Source organism: Amblyraja radiata, chromosome 18 (genome assembly GCF_010909765.2).
Source record: "Amblyraja radiata isolate CabotCenter1 chromosome 18, sAmbRad1.1.pri, whole genome shotgun sequence".
Lineage (NCBI taxonomy): Eukaryota > Metazoa > Chordata > Chondrichthyes > Rajiformes > Rajidae > Amblyraja > Amblyraja radiata.
In genome coordinates this window covers 22,388,896-22,405,817 of record NC_045973.1, presented here as the reverse complement: position 1 = coordinate 22,405,817, position 16,922 = coordinate 22,388,896, and the positions used below count along the sequence as shown (strand labels likewise).

The 16,922-nt window shown below is 44.7% G+C and overlaps 1 protein-coding gene across 2 annotated transcripts in view; it reads left to right on the top strand.

The window, feature by feature from the left end:
* The window catches only part of mapkapk3 (MAPK activated protein kinase 3), a 42,365-nt gene extending 29,548 nt beyond the window's left edge, over window positions 1-12,817 (top strand). For both annotated transcript variants that reach the window (XM_033036812.1, XM_033036811.1), the window contains exons 5-10: window positions 593-719; window positions 3,656-3,731; window positions 5,113-5,237; window positions 7,324-7,409; window positions 7,943-8,023; window positions 12,351-12,817. In XM_033036812.1, coding sequence (XP_032892703.1) covers window positions 593-719; window positions 3,656-3,731; window positions 5,113-5,237; window positions 7,324-7,409; window positions 7,943-8,023; window positions 12,351-12,506 — 651 coding nt within the window. In that variant the 3' untranslated portion in view covers window positions 12,507-12,817. The remainder of the gene's footprint in view (window positions 1-592; window positions 720-3,655; window positions 3,732-5,112; window positions 5,238-7,323; window positions 7,410-7,942; window positions 8,024-12,350) is intronic.
* Window positions 12,818-16,922: the final 4,105 nt, after the last annotated feature.

Genomic DNA, 16,922 nt, shown 5'->3' with positions numbered 1-16,922 from the left:
TGAGGTTTCTCAGGAATGTAACTATTAAGCAGAACTACCTGTTCTTTACCCAATTGCAGATGTTTTTTGGGAGTTTAGTTAATGGAATGTCCTGTATAGGGTTCAGTCAAGGCTATTCATGTAGTTATGGAGTGAGTTCCATCCCAGGACATGTTTATAAACTTGCCTGATGTTATATTTCACAATGATGGAGATTTTGGAAGGTCCGTCCTGTAGATGAGACCTGAAAGGGTCCCGATCAATGTTAAGGGGATGCTAATGACACAGTGATATTATTTTCCAACAAAAACAAAATCTTTCCTAATATTCCCTCAGATCACACTACAAAACAGTAATTAGGTCCTTCCTAGCCATTCCTGTGCAGTTAGGATACTTCCTAGCCATTCCTGTGCAGTTAGGATACTTCTGAAAGTTTGGATGAGGAACTATCCAAAAATCTCCAGGCAGATTATTTATTAAATCAAAAATTGATGATTTGTGCTAATGATTAAAAATCTAAAGATGCCATGTGGCTCTTTGAAATTTAGATAGCTGCTCTTTCTTTCAAACAAGGTTTATTGTCATACTCTTGATATTTATTTGAATTTTGCAGCCAGAAAACTTGTTGTACACAGCAAAAGATTTCAATGCAGTCCTCAAGCTTACAGATTTTGGATTTGCCAAAGAAACAACGCTTCACAACTCCCTAGCAACACCCTGCTACACACCGTACTATGTTGGTGAGTGCCAAGACAGTTTTTTTCATACTTTATGTATATCTATCGAGGAAAGCAGCAAGTTCCATGAACATAGAAACAAGTGACCAATTATGTTAGGGTTTGAGTGCTAAACCCGTCTTAATTAAAAGGAAGGACCCACAGTGAAAAACACTACCCACTACCAATGAAAACAGCATAATAAAAAGCCAAATAAACTCCTGAAATGTGACCTATTCCTCCCATGCATTCATTATATGACCTTGTAGTGCTTCAAGATGTTGGATTGCCACGCAATGGGGTAATCTTGCCAATTATGCCTGATAATAAAAATGACGTTATATAAATAAATAAGTTAGAAATGAATGATTTGTAACATTGCAATTGGGCTCTTAGAGCCTAGAGATTTTACAAAGGAGAATACAGGAGATTCCAATGTTTTATTGCCTCAGTGAAGAGTTATATAAGGGATTATGATGGGTGTTGATTTCATTGCAAGATGCAGTAGAGTTTACATACTTAGAACTGGAAGTCAGTACTTGAGATCTCCATTTCAATGGTGTCAGTACTTGAGATCTCCATTTCTACATTTACCTCTCTCAAAGTTCTGGTTATCAGCATGCTTGAAACTTCGGGGAAGGTGGGCTGACAGAATTTTTAGACCATTGAATGTTATTTCCATTATTACCTCCACACTCTTCTAATTTGGTTATTTTATGATTGTTTAACAGTGTGACAATAGATTTTCTAGTAAATTAGGTGAGTTGAAAGGGAGTGAGGAACTGGGATCTCAATGCATAAAAGGGAGAACAGGAACTGTGACCTGGGTGCATTGGAGGGGAACAGGAATTGTGGTTCAAGTGTATTAGAGGTCGGAGGCAGTTGAGCTGTATGCCCTGGCCTGTGGCTGCATATTGGCAAAAGATAAAAGTGCTAATATCTACACCGATTCGTGCTATGCGTTTGGGCAGTTATGGAAAAATAGAGAATTCATCACATCAGCAGGATGTTATTAAACATGATAAACTGGTCCTAAATTTACTGGATGCTATCCAATTGCCACACAGGAACTGTGGTCTGGGCGTATTAGAGGGAGTATGGATTCCAGGGTCTTGGTGCATAAGAGGGAGAGAGAGAACTGGAGTCCCAGGATCCTGGTGTGTTAAAGGGAGAGTAAAAACCGTGGTCCTAATTGATGGATTATGGAATGAGGACTCGATCCGTTAGACGGATTACCAATGAGGCCCCGGTGTGTTAGAGGGTGAGTGGGAGCTGAGGGAGAGCATGAACTGGGGTTCTTGTATTTTAGACAGTTTGGGAACCCAGCTCCCATCCAGAAGAGTTAGTTTGGGACTGGACCCCGATATGTTAAAATGAGAGCAAAAACCATGTTCAGGGTACATTAGAGGAAGCACAGGAAATGGGGCCTGGTGTGTTAGAGGGAGAGTGGGAACCAGGGCACAGTGAGTGGAAAGGGAAAGCAACAAAAACTGCTCAGTGAGCCAGATACTGAACTATAGGGATTTCCAAAGAATTAGACAGCAAATGAGCAGAGTTTAATATGACAATGGGAAGCATCAGGAGTAGAAAATGTGGGCTACGGAACCTTGGAAGACTTTTCGGCCTCTCTCTGTCCTAGCAGTCAGTCACTATAATCAGCCTCATTATAAAGAATTTGAATTCAGAATGTGATATTTTCCGAGGTGTGGAATCTAACCTCGGAGGAGTATATGACAGTGGTTTGGTTTCTAGTGTAGTCACATCTGACTTTGTACAGGGCATCTTTGTCACTTGGAAGGGCATGTTTATCAACCAAGTCTATTCGCCTTCTTGACTTTGGACAGTAATGGGATGTTGGCCCTACTGTCCTCGTGGTTGTAATATCAGCAATCTCATTATCACGTCATATTTGGGTCCTTGATGGGGAGACCACTTTAAGGAGATCCCCAGAGCCTATGTATCCTATAACTGAGAAACCACCACAGTACAATCAGTTCCGTGGGCCCTCTGCAGGGGAAGACTAAGTTATTAAAATTTATTTGCTGATAATGATGTTAAGAATATCGCCATGACCTAAATGTTGTACTTTTATCCTTTATCGATGCACTGTAGATGCCTTGATTGTAATCATGTATAGTCTTTTCCAGGTCAATGGTACTTTAATTGTCACATGTACTGAGGTACAGTGAGATTTTTTTTGCATAGAGTTCAGTACAAGTTTAACTATAAGCACATCTTAGATTCAGTACAAGTGTATAAGAATAGTACACTGAAACAGTATACAAGAGTCGCCAGATTTTGGCACCTTTTTCAAGTCCCAGTTGTTATTAGTGCAAAGTTCTTAACCTTGCCATGAAGGGCAGTTGTCCTGGCGGTATTGCAGGGTCGGCCGTTAGTGTCGCGTCCAGTCCGTGCGCTCGGCCTCTCGGAGCGGCGCCCGATCCAAACCGTTAGAAACTCTGCCTGAGGAGGTGATTTCAAAAAGGGCAGATCATTTCTTATTGTGATTATTTTTGGATCTTCGTCGAGGGCAGGGTGCCAGATGGGACTGAGTACATTACTCAATTGAAACCAAAAATTAATTTACGATTTACTGATGTTCGAATACTCAAGAATTTGAACAGTGCAAGTTACGCTGCAAGAAGCAGCTTCTCAGTAAACCTATCAAAACTTCCAACGATCTTAGCATCTTGCTATAAGGCAAGGTTGACATAATACATCCCATAAATATAATAATTCACTTTGCTTTCATAGATATGACACTCGATTTTAGAAAATATATTCACCCATACCTAGATAATACACAAGATGACAGCTGTAATCAATCTAGGTTTACCGTTGGCGAGGGTGAACTGCAAACTTCCATTCCTCTTAAGGATACCTTCTATCATTATTTTCATTTCACATCTGTTTTGTTCAGCCTTGCCCTGGATTCTATTCCCATTCTTGTGTCCTTGCAGCTCCAGAGGTCCTGGGCCCAGAAAAGTACGACAAGTCGTGTGACATGTGGTCCTTGGGAGTCATCATGTACATTCTGTAAGTAGCTTTTCTTTCTGCTTTATAATTATCTCCCTTCAATTTTTTTCATAAACATTTTTTAAAAGCGAGATATTAGTGAAGCAATGCAGCAGACGTTCATTTGATAGGTAGTAAACATTAATCTATATAACGCGGTGACCTGGAATTTCCTGAGTTACAGTTATGTTGAAACAGTTGTGGTTTCAACATAACTATTGACACAAATTTTCAGAGTATTGCACATCAGCGTATGCCTGATATTATGTGTGCTAATGTCAACTTTTCTGAAAATTTTGGGTAAAATCATCACAGTTGAGATTGAATAAACTGAAATAGTGTTTTCCTTCCTTAAGTTCCTCTTTGTCATATGAAAAGCGTGCTATGCACATTAAAGTTTGTGACTATTATGTACTTTAGGCACAGCATGTTTAAGATTTTCTGGTTTGAATGTAGCTAAAAATACCGTTCAAAGGCAGCAAGCATATAATGCAGGTCTCAGTAGAAATTTTAACGATTGCTATGAAATGCCAGAATGTTAAATGGGTCCTGCTGTGCCTAAATCTTTGAACTAAATGTAACCTCACCTTGCAATGGGTGAAAATTCGAAGCAAGGTGCACTCTCTACTGAATCTGTGTTGATCCTCTAGCCTGGTTACAATGATGCGTATTCTGGCCCATTCTGGAAGATATGGTTCTGTACATTTTGCCGTTCTCAAGCAACTAGTCTATGAAGCACCTCTCCCAGTTTATCCTCCAGTCTCCAGATACTTGTTAGGAGGACCTTGCAAGGGTTAAGTACGCCAGGTCTGAATTCTGGGCCTGGGTCGGAATAGGGCGGTCCCTCTGGTTTTACACTTTCTCTGCTTTAATTCAACAATCACAGCACAATTGAGAATTTGCTTAGCCAGTCACAGTACCACATTGCTGGATGCCTGATGTCACATGGCCCACTGAAGGAGGTCTTCCTCTTGAATCTCATTAGTGAACCTTATGGGTTTTGAACAACAATTCAGTAAGTTAGTCGATATCATCATTTCCACGACTGCCATGGTGGGACTTGAACTCTGCTCAAGGTTTGTTGGTCCAGGCCTCTGTCCATGTAGGCCCACTCTGCTCTTCTGCCTAGCTGCTCAGCAGTGAACCTTTCTGAACAGTTCTGCAAGGTGAACATCAGGTTTGGTTTGAGGTCAATTCTGATCAAATTGAGCAGCTTCTTGACCTCCTCTATCTATGCATTTGAACAAAGATCAGTCCATTGAGTGGGTAATCTGTAGGTTACCAGTGTCTGTCCACCTGCTCCTCTACAACATTAAGCACCATAGGAAGAGATGGGAAATGATTTCAGGAAACAAAATCGTTTTCTTCTGGGCAGTGCTAATCAAGGTACCTCTGCCCATAGGCTATGTGGCTACCCTCCGTTCTACTCAAATCATGGCCTAGCCATCTCACCTGGGATGAAGAAAAGGATCCGAATGGGACAATACGAGTTTCCAAATCCGGAATGGTCAGATGTCTCTGAAGAAGGTAACTGGATGCAAGTTAAACCCATTGTCACCAGATGTGTACCACTTGTAGCCATGGATTTGCTCAAGCTGTCAGATTCAGATATATTTGAGCAGAGTAAATAAAGTTCCCTATCAAACAGTATTGGGGACTGTTGCTCTATATCCAGTCTTTATTTAATGGGATGGTAGAGCAGAGTTGGGATGTAGGAGAGAATCCAGGTCCCTAACTGATTGACAAGAAGGTTTCAACATGTCAAGAGTCAAGTCAAGAGAGTTTATTGCCATGTTTCCCAGATAGGACAATCAAATTCTTGCTTTGCTTCAGCACAACAGAATATAGTAGGCATGAATACAGAACATATCAGTGAGTCCATATACCATTATATAAATATATACGCACATCAATAAATAAGCAGATATAGTGCGAATAAATAGATAATGGTCTATTAATGTTCAGAGATTTGTTTCAGTTGAGTTTAATAGCCTGATGGCTGTGGGGAAGTAGCTATTCCTCAACCTGGACGTTGCAGACTTCAGGCTCCTGTACCTTCTACCTGAAGGTAGCGGGGAGACGAGTGTGTGGCCAGGATGGTGTGGATCCTTGATGATGCTGCCAGCATTTTTGAGGCAGTGACTGTGATAGATCTCCTCATTGGTAGAGAGGTCAGAGCCGATGATGGACTGGGCAGTATTTACTACTTTTTGTAGTCTTTTCCGCTCCTGGGTGTTCAAGTAGCCGAACCAAGCCACGATGCAACACCTCACACTTTTTTTGTATTAAATTCCATCAACCAATCCTCTGCCAACCTGGCCAATCGATCCAGCTGCAATCTTTCACAACCATCTTCACTATCTGCAAAACCACTAACTTTTGTGTCATCATTTGCATCCTGTCAGTCAGCCGCATCCTGCATTCTATGCTCTTTGGGCATTGTGTTGTCCATGCACGGAAATCGCTATCAAAATATGGAGGGGACAGGGGGGACACAATTTATTGGCGGCCGTGCATGCGCGCGCACGCACACACACATACACAATACAAAAAAAGTGTGAGGTGTTGCATTCTGGGACGTCGAACAAGGGCAGGGCCTACACAGTAAATGGTAGGCCTCTGGGGAGTGTTGTAGAGCAGAGGGATCTAGAAGTACACGTGCATGGTTCCTTGAAGGTCAAGTCGCAGGTTAATAAGGTGGTCAAAAAGGTTTTGGCACTTTGGCCTTCATCAGTCAGTATTGAGTATAGAAGTTGGGAGGTCTTGTTGCAGTTGTGTAAGACATTGATGAGACTGCAGTTAGAATATTGTGTTCAGTTCTGGGCACCATGTTATAGGAAAAATATTGTCAAGCTTGAAAAGGTTCAGAAAGATTTACGAGGATGTTGCCAGGTCTAGAGGGTGTGAGCTATAGGGAGAGGTTGAGTAAGCTGGGTCTCTATTCAATGGAGCGCAGGAGGATGAGGGGAGATCTTATAGAGGTATCCAAAATCATGACAGGAATAGATTGGGTAGATGCACAGAGTACCTTGCCCAGATTAGGAGAATCGAGGGCTGGAGGACATAGGTTCTTGGTGAAAGGGAAAAGATTTAATAGGAATCCGTGGGGGAAATATTTCACACATAGGATGGTGGGTGTATGGAACAAGCTGCCAGAGGAGGTAGTTGAGGCTGGGACTACCCCATCATTTAAAAAACAATTAGACAGGTACATGGATAGGACAGGTTTGGAGGGTTATGGAACAAGTGCAGGCAAGTGGGACTAGTGTAGCTGGGACATTGTTGGCCAAGGAACAAATTCCCGTACTGTATTTGAGAGATGTGACAACGTACCAGTCACCAACACCTACAAAGTACACCCTTTGTACAACCTCTCCTTGCAGCTGATTCACTGTAATAATTGAGGCATCCTGGGGAACCTCCACTGCACCCACTCCACAGCCTCCACATCCTTGCTGACTCCTGGGTCAGTTCACACAAACCAACCCTCGCCCTTCCTCAAACATTTTTAATATTCATGTTTGGGTGATGATGTCCCTGACACAGCCATGTGAGCCTGTGTTGCTGCCTTAAAAAACATCCTCGAATAACTGTACTTTTCCTTTCTCTACAGCAAAGGATTTGATCCGGCAGGTGCTGAAGACGGACCCCACTGAGCGAATGACCATCACTGAGTTTATGAACCATTCTTGGATTAACGTAGGTGTCAGCAATCTGCCACCATTTTATATATACAATGTGTGGCAGATCCTTCTCAGGGCTTTAAAAGAGACTATTTGAAATCTGCAGTTGTACTGTTGGCTGTAGGAGCTGTAGTGACAAGAGATCGAAGAGGTCTGTGTGTAGGACATCAGGAATTCCCCGCATTATAAAACAGGGTCGATAACAGTACATCACAAGTGGTTCATGGTTCGACTGTTAGCCATGATTGAAAGATTCAAAGGTCTGTTTATTGTAATGTACCAATTAAGGTACAATGAAACTCGGATTACCACTCCTTATAGTTATAGTCTATAATCCAGGCAACATCCTGGTGAAGTTCCTCTGCACCTTTTCCAAAGCCTCTACATCGTGTCCAGGTGGTGACCACCAGCGAAGCACCCTGACAAGCCAGGACAACTGTGGCATTGAGTGATATAATTTGAGGGGACTGTGGAGCAGACTGGAGCCGGTTTGTGCTGGGGTTGCTTACAGAAAATGTAACAATTCTTAAATACTCTTTGTACTTCCAGCAATCAATGGCGGTTCCACCAACTCCACTCCACACAAGCCGAGTGCTTCAAGAAGAGAAGGACATGTGGGAGGAGGTGAAGGTCAGTACGTTCTCACTCACATTCCCTTTGCGCAGATAACACATGACACAGTGTTGAAATGAAAAAGGGAGAGCCTGCGTATACAGAGCACCTTCCATGATCTCTGGACATCCCCGAGTGTTTTAAAGCTAAAGAAATCCTTCAGAAGGCTGGCTTCCACATGATCTAAGGAAATTCAACATCCTGTTTACTCCCAGAAAGCTCCCTCAAACAGCAGGCATCCCAGTTACTGAGGGGAGAGGCTAAACAGGGAAAATGAGGTTATGTAACTTTAGGTGGATGGATTCTGATATTCGATTGTGCACAAAGTATCAAGGTGTGGGGGATAAGGTGCTGATTGATGCTGGAATCTTTGCAAAAAATAGTGCTGGAGGAATTCAGTGCTCAGGCAGCATCTGTGGAGGAAAATGGACGGTCGACATGCAGAAAACAAAGGGTCCCGACCTGAAGCAACATCTGTCCATTTCTCTCCATAGACCCGCTGAGTTTCTCCAGTATTTTTTTTTTTTCCTTACATAATCTGGCATCATAAATGTTTCATTTGTTGAAGAGCCCAAGGCAACTGGAATGGACTGGTTATCCGCTCAGCTTTACTCAGGCATTGCCAGGAAGAATTATTGCTGATTGGTGCCATTCTACTGATTCTAAAATACAATACTGCACATGCTGGAAATCTGATCCAAAGTTGGAATCATTCAGCAAATCAGGCAGAATATATCAAAAAAGAAAGTTAACGTTTCACTTTCTGATGAAAGGTTATTGATCAGCAAATGTAAATGTAGGTTCTCCTTCGATGTATTGCTGGAACTTTAGATCATAACCCTCGAGAGTCAGCTACATTGGCTGTGTCATAGTTATGCAGCACAGAAACAGGCCCTTCAGCCGGGCGTGTCCGTGTCAACCAAGATGCATCATTTCAGCTGGTCCCATCTGTCCGTGTCTTTTAAATGCTTTATCGTACCTTCCTTAACTACCTCCTCTGGCAGCTTGTTCCCTAAACGCACCGCCCTCTGAGTGAAAAAGTTGCCCCTCAGGTTCATATTAAATCTTGCCATATGTCCTCTGGTGTTTGATTCCCTTACCCAGGGTATAAGACTGTGCATTCACCCTATCTCCCTCATGATTTTATACACCTCTATAAGATCACCCCTTATTATTTTGTTTTAGGAATAAAATCCAAGCCTGTCCAACCTCTCCCTATAACTCAGCTACTCACGTCCTGGCAATAGGCTTGTAAATCTTCTCTGCATTCTTTCCAGCTTAATGACATCCTTCCAATAGCAGCGTGACCAAAACTGAACACAATGCTCCAAGTGCTGCCTCACCAGCATCTTCTATGACTGTAACACAACATTCCAAATTCTATACTCGATACCCTAACTGATGAAGGCCAATGTACCAAACGCTTTTTTGCACCCCCTATCTACCTATGATGGCCCTTTGAGGAAACTGTCCCTATACTCCTAGATCTCTCTGCTCTACAACATCCCCAGAGCCCTACCATTCACTGTGAAGGTCCTGCCCTAGTTTGACTCCACAAAATGCAACATCTCCCAATTCTTTGCATTATACTCCAATAGTCATTCCTCAGCCCACTTGCCCAACTGATCGAGAGCCTACTGTAATTTTTGTTTACCATCTTTGCTATCTGTGATACCTCCCACTCTGCAAACTTACTAATCATGCGTTGTACATTCTCATCCAAATCTCATCCAAGGGGAAATCATGCTTGACTAATCTTCTGGAATTTTTTGAGGATGTAACGAGGAAAATGGACATGGGAGAGCCAGTGGATGTAGTGTACCTGGACTATCAGAAAGCATTTGATAAGGTTCCACATAGGAGATTTGTGGGCAAAATTAGAGCACATGGTATTGGGGGTAGGGTACTGACATGGATGAAAATTGGTTGGCAGACAGGAATCAAAGAGAAGGGATTAACGGGTCCCTTTCAGAATGGCAGGCAGTGACTAGTTGGGTACCGCAAGGCTCAGTGCTGGGACCGCAGCTATTTACAATATATATTAATGATTTAGATGAAGGGATTAAAAGTAACATTAGCAAATTTGCAGGTGACACAAAGCTGGGTGGCAGTGTGAACTGTGAGGAGGATGCTATGAGGATGCAGGGTGACTTAGAAAGGTTGTGTGAGTGGGCAGATGCATGGCAGATAGAGTTTAATGTGGATAAATGTGAGGTTATCCACTTTGGAGGCAAAAAGGAAGGCAGATTATTATCTGAATGATGTCATGTTGGGAATAAGGGAAGTACAACGATATCTGGGGATCTTTGTTCATCAGTCACTGAAAGTAAGCATGCAGGTACAACAGACAGTGAAGAAAGCGTGTTGGCCTTCATAACAAGAGGATTTGAGTATAGGGGCAAAGAGGTCCTTCTGCAGTTGTACAGGGCCCTAATGAGACCACACCTGGAGTATTGTGTGCAGTTTTGGTCTTCAAATTTGAGGAAGGACATTCTTGCTATTGCGGGAGTGCAGCGTAGGTTCACGAGGTTAATTCCCAGGATGGTGGGACTGTCATATGTTGATAGAATGGAGCGGCTGGGCTTGTATTCTCTGGAATTTAGAAGGGTGAGGGGATCTTATTGAAACATATAAGATCATTAAGGGTTTGGACACGCTAGAGGCAGGAAACAAGTTCCCGGTGTTTGGGGGATCCAGAGCTAGGGGCCACAGTTCAAGAATAAGAGGAAATTCATTTAGAACGGAGATGATGAAATACTTTTGCACATAGAGGGTTGTGAATCTGTGGCATTCTCTGCCTCAGAAGGCAGTGGAGGCCAATTATCTGGATGTTTTCAAGAGGGAGTTAAATAGAGCTCTAAAGATAGCTGAGTCAAGGGTTATTGGGGAGAAGGCAGGAACTGATTGCGGATGATCAGCCATGATCACAGTGAATGGCTGTGCTGGTTCGTAGGGCCAAATGGCCTACTCCTGCCCCTATTGTCTATTGTTGCTATAAACCACGCACAACATGTGCCCAGCACCGATCCCTGAGGCACATTATTTGTCATAGGCCTCCAGTCTAAAAAACACTCTCCACCCTCTGCATCCTTTCAATGACCTTGCCTTTCCAGGTGACATTCCCCATCAATACTGAAAACTGAAGCAGCGTGATTCTGATCGGTAGATGCATAGGTCTCGCCTGGAACATTAACTGTATCTATTGCATTAGAATACTTCCTACTCACTGCATTAACAAGTTTAGAATCGAATGGGATAGCAGCAAGAATAGGCCATTCAGTCCTAATTATTCAATAAAATCCAATAACATCTTTAGCAAACTTTGAATTTAATCTAGTCAATAGTGCATTCCAGAATGAAAATGTGCTCCCAACACTAACCCTTTGGGGATGTTAATTATCACTAGTAATAAAAATAAATATTACCATTTACTTTTTTGTTCCTCGGCCAATTTTAAATTCATAAAACTCTTCAATTTCTTTGGTTAATTTTGATAGCATATTAATGTCTATGTGTACTTGTCAACAACAATACTATAGAAAATGAACCAGTGGAACTAATCTTTCATTACTTTAAAATCATTACTTGGGAATAGGTTACTTACAACCCAGTGGTATGAATATTGATTTATCTAACTTCAAGTAACCCTTGCATCCCCCTCTCTCTCTCCATCCCTCTCCCACCCAAGTCGCACCAGCTTCAAAACTGTTTTGTTGAGTCTCATTGTCTGTACTCATTGTCACCGCGGCACACAGCTAACAATGGCCTGTTTCCTTTATCATCGTTACTTTTTTGCATATCTTTCATTCATTTGTTCTATATCCACATCACCGTCTATATCTCTCGTTTCCCTTTCCCCTGACTCTCAGTTTGAAGAAGGGTCTCGAGCCGAAATGTCACCTATTCCTTTTCTCCAGAGATACTCTCTGACCCGCTGAGTTACTGCAGCTGTTTGTGTCTATCTTTGGTGTAAACCAGCATCTGCAGTTCCTTCCTGCAAACCTGTACGCCTTTAGAATGTGGGAGGAAACTGGAGCACCCGGAGTAAACCCATGCGGAAACAGGAAAACACCGTACAGGCAGCACCCGGAGTCAGGATCGAACCTGGGTCTCTGGCGATGTAAGGCAGCAGCTCTACAGCTGCTGTGCCGCCCTGTGATGCCTGAAATGTTAACGGTGGTAGATCGGTGCGGGGTGTGAGGAATAAACCGGTCAAACTAACACCATTCCACTCGGTTTATTTCAAATCCGCGTGCTGTTAAAACGGCAGCAATGTGTCAGGCGTGGGCTGTGGCGAACCCCACCATATTGTTCCTAATGCTTGTGTTGTGCTGTCCACTTATAGGACGAGATGACAAGTGCTCTCGCGACCATGCGCGTCGACTACGATCAGGTGACGATTAAGGACTTGGATAAAACCAGCAACCCGCTCCTCAACAAGAGGCGGAAGAAGCAGGTGTCGTCGGCACGCTCGGCCTCTGCGATCTGCAGTAACCAGTGAATGTGGACCCAGGCCTGAGGGACGTCCGCCTCCACCGCCAAACATCCCACGGCATTTCAAGCTCGCTGCAGCCGCGCTCCACAGACCAAAGGTGGAGATTCTCAACGATAAAGAGGATGTTTATCGTGGCGGCGCAGCCGGGGGCAGGAGCGAGCTTATCTCTGAAATAGCACGTACACCCTCTTGCCATTTACCGCCACGGCACCTTCTATTACAAACAGTATTTTACCCGGTGTTTTAATTTGGCTCAATCTTTGCATTGACCTTGGAAAAACCAGCAGGTGCTTTAAAAATAAAATACAAAAAGAGAACGTGCTGTCAGCGGGTCAGGCCGCGGCTGTGGGAGGAGAACTGGCGTTTGCGCTGAAAAGCACAAAGCGGTGGAGTAACTCAGCAGGTCAGGTAGCATCGCTGGAAAACATGGATGGGTGATGTTTCGAGTCAAGGCCGTTCTCAGGTCTAAAGAAGGGTCTTGACGTGAACCATCACCAACCCATGTTCTCCAGAGATGCTGCCTGACCTGCGAGATTGATCCCTGGGATGGCGGAACTGTCATATGAGGAAAGATTGAAAAGACTAGGCTTGTATTAACTGGAGTTTAGAAGGATGAGGGGACCCCTTATAGAAACATATAAAATTATAAAAGGACTGGACAAGCAAGATGCAGGAAAAATGTTCCCAATGTTGGGCGAGTCCAGAACCAGGGGCCACAGTCTTAGAATAAAGAGGAGGTCATTTAAGACTGAGGTGAAAAAAAACGTTTTCACCCAGAGAGTTGTGAATTTATGGAATTCCCTGCCACAGAGGGCAGTGGAGGCCAAGTCACTGGATGGATTTAAGAGAGAGTTAGATAGAGCTCTAGGGGCAAGTGGAATCAAGGGATATGGGGAGAAGGCAGGCACGGGTTATTGATAGGGGATGATCAGCCATGATCACAATGAATGGCGGTGCTGGCTCAAAAGGCCGAATGGCCTCCTCCTGCACCTATTTTCTATGTTTCTATGCTGAGTTACTCCAGCATGTTGTATCCTTTTGTGTATTAACCAGTATCTGCAGTTCTTTGTTTCTATACTAAGAGTTTTGCGTTGACACTGATTGGGAGGAAGAGGGCCGGCTGCGGCCCGACCGACTATTTCCAGCATTTTTTAATGGTTTTAAATTTGTAGTGTTGTTTTTGAAGATAGGCGATCGGAGGCAAACCTTAACTCTGGCAGGATTTGAATACTGCCTAGATTAGAGGATATTAGTTATAAGGAGGCTTGACAGACTTGGATTGGTTTTTTTCTGGAGTGTCGGAGGCTAAGGGAAGATCTGTCAGCATTTACGACGTATAGGCACAGAATCTTTTTCGCAGGAGGGAAGTCCCCTGTAGACCGATGCGTTTCCGCCACACGCGCATAGTTCTATTTACACAAAACTATCGTCATCAGACACAAAGGATAAAGTTATAGATTACAGTGCATCAGAGATTGCAACAATGTTTAATATGATGATGGCGCTTGAAGCTGGATGGTGACAGGGCGGAGCCATCGTGCAATCGAAGATTAAAAACGAACATTGACTGGCCGGATAGTCTGACGTTATATAGTTTCTATGTAATTTTCTTGTTACGAGCTTTTTGCTCTTGTCCGACACGGTAGCATCTGCACAGCGGTTGCGGAAATGACTTAATGCGTCACCGCGAGCAACCCAGCTAAAGAGCGAAACTAATCTCAGCGATGACAACTTTGGCGGTAAGGATGAGGTTTGGGCGAGTCGGCTCAATCCTCCACCTCTCCCGATGGAGTTTGCGGGGGACATCACCTCTTCAATGAAACAGACGCCACTTCCCCCTCCACTTCCCTGTGGTCGCTGGGGGTGGGAGCCCTGCTTGCGGTTTATCTGTCTTGGTAGAAATGAGTTTTCAGCAAAAAGACTGTTGGTTAAGCACATAGATAGAACGAAAATTCATACCATCATGGTTTTTAAATACCGCTAAAATGAATTTAACATGAATAACTCCCATTGGTGAGACCTGCATAACTCGATTTTCTCAGATAAATATTGTAAATATGTCAACAGTACTATGACCCGCTTGGCGTGGTGTTTATTATGTACTATGGGCCGACCATCTGCAGTAAAACATAAGATGCTTTGAGGAACTTTGATGGTGGAGCAGCATATGTCCAGGGCTTGGACGAGTGACGTTCTGGTCAGGACCTTTCTTCAGAATGACCAGCTTCACCTGATTTGATGCATGCCCATCCGCCGCTGCCTATGACTCCAATGTCCTCTTGTGTACTCCTCCTTTCCAGCGGCCCAGGACCAGGCTGTGAACACGGGTCATTTCTCTAGCTCCCTGCTCACCGCTACTCCCCCATTACCCAGGACTGTGTGTGCGACAACTTCCTCCCATCTAAGTATTGGAGAGAGTGAGGTGAATGCTCTCCACAGCTTTCTACAACCGCCCAAAACTAAATCAGTATCCGATCACACTCAAGACTGGTCTCCAAGGCCTGCTGGATTTCCCTGTCCTGAGCCATTTAAACTCCCATCCCCATTGTAGGAGCCATTTATGTTCAGGCTAGCTACTGTTGGCATATTATATTATTTTGTCTAGATATATCTTGCAGTATTATTTTTGGACACTTGGGGGCGGTATATATGGGCATAGTGGACACTGAGTGGCAGACCAGGGACAGGGAGGGAGAGAATACAGTTCTCACCAGACGGGGAGAACAGATAGCTACAACTTGTATGCAGAATAAGGAAAGGTACACAAAAATGCTGGAGAAACTCAGCGAGTGCAGCAGCATCTATGGAGCGAAGGAAATAGGCAACGTCTCGGGCCGAAACCCTTCTTCAGACTGATGGGGGGTGGGGGGGAGAAGGAAGGAAAAAGGGAGGAGGAGGAGCCCGAGGGCGGGGGGATGGGAGGAGACAGCTCGAGGGTTAAGGAAGGGGAGGAGACAGCAAGGGCTAGCAAAACTGGGAGAATTCAACATTCATGCCATCCGGACGCAAGCAACCCAGGCGGAATATGAGGTGCTGTTCCTCCAATTTCCAGTGTTGCTCACTCTGGCAATGGAGGAGACCCAGGACAGAGAGGTCGGATTGGGAATGGGAGGGGGAGTTGAAGTGCTGAGCCACCGGGAGCTCAGGTAGGTTATTGCGGACTGAGCGGAGGTGTTCGGCGAAACGATCGCCCAACCTCCGCTTAGTCTCCCCGATGTAAATCAGCTGACATCTAGAGCAGCGGATACAGTAGATGAGGTTGGAGGAGATACAGGTGAACCTTTGTCGCACCTGGAACGACTGCTTGGATCCTTGAATGGAGTCGAGGGGGGAGGTGAAGGGACAGGTGTTGCATTTCTTGCGGTTGCAAAGGAAAGTGCCCGGGGAGGGGGTGGTACGGGAGGGAAGGGAAGAATTGACAAGGGAGTTGCGGAGGGAGCGGTCTTTGCGGAAGGCAGACATAGGGGGAGATGGGAAGATGTGGCGAGTGGTGGGGTCACGTTGGAGGTGGCGGAAATGGCGGAGGATTATTTGTTGTATTTGCCGGCTGGTGGGGTGAAAGGTGAGGACTAGGGGGACTCTGCCCTTGTTGCGAGTGCGGGGATGGGGAGAGAGAGCAGTGTTGCGGGGTATGGATGAGACCCTGGTACGAGCCTCATCTATGGTGGCGGAGGGGAATCCCCGTTCCCTGAAGAACGAGGACATTTCCGATGCCCTGGCGTGGAACGTCTCATCCTGGGAGCAGATGTGGCGTAGGCGGAGGAATTGGGAGTAGGGGATGGAGTCTTTACAGGGGGAAGGGTGGGAAGACGTGTAGTCCAGATAGCCATGTGAGTCAGTTGGTTTGTAGTGTATGTCGGTCAGAAGTCTGTCCCCTGCGATGTAGATGGTGAGGTCAAGGAATGGTAGGGAAGTGTCGGAAATGGTCCAGGTGTATTGGAGTGCCGGATGGAAGTTGGTGGTGAAGTGGATGAAGTCAGTCAGTTGTGTGTAGGTGCAGGAGGTGGCCCCAAAGCAGTCGTCAATGTAACGGAGGTAGAGGTCGGGGATGGGGCCCTGGTACGTATTGAACAAGGATTGTTCAACGTACCCGACAAAGAGGCAGGCGTAGCTGGGGCCCATGCGTGCGCCCATAGCTACGCCTTGTGTTTGGAGGAAATGGGAGGAGTCAAACGTAAAGTTGTTGAGGGTGAGGACCAACTCCGCTAGGTGGAGGAGGGTGTCAGTGGCTGGGTATAGGTTGCTCCTCTGGTCGAGGAAGAACCGGAGGGCTTTGAGGCCATCCTGGTGGGGGATGGAGGTGTAGAGTGTAGAATAAGGAAAACCTGGTACGTTCATCTCATTGTTTGTACAACTACTTCAATAAACAACCACTGGAAATAACGACTGGAAAATCTGTTCTATTTGGTCTGCATAAGATCA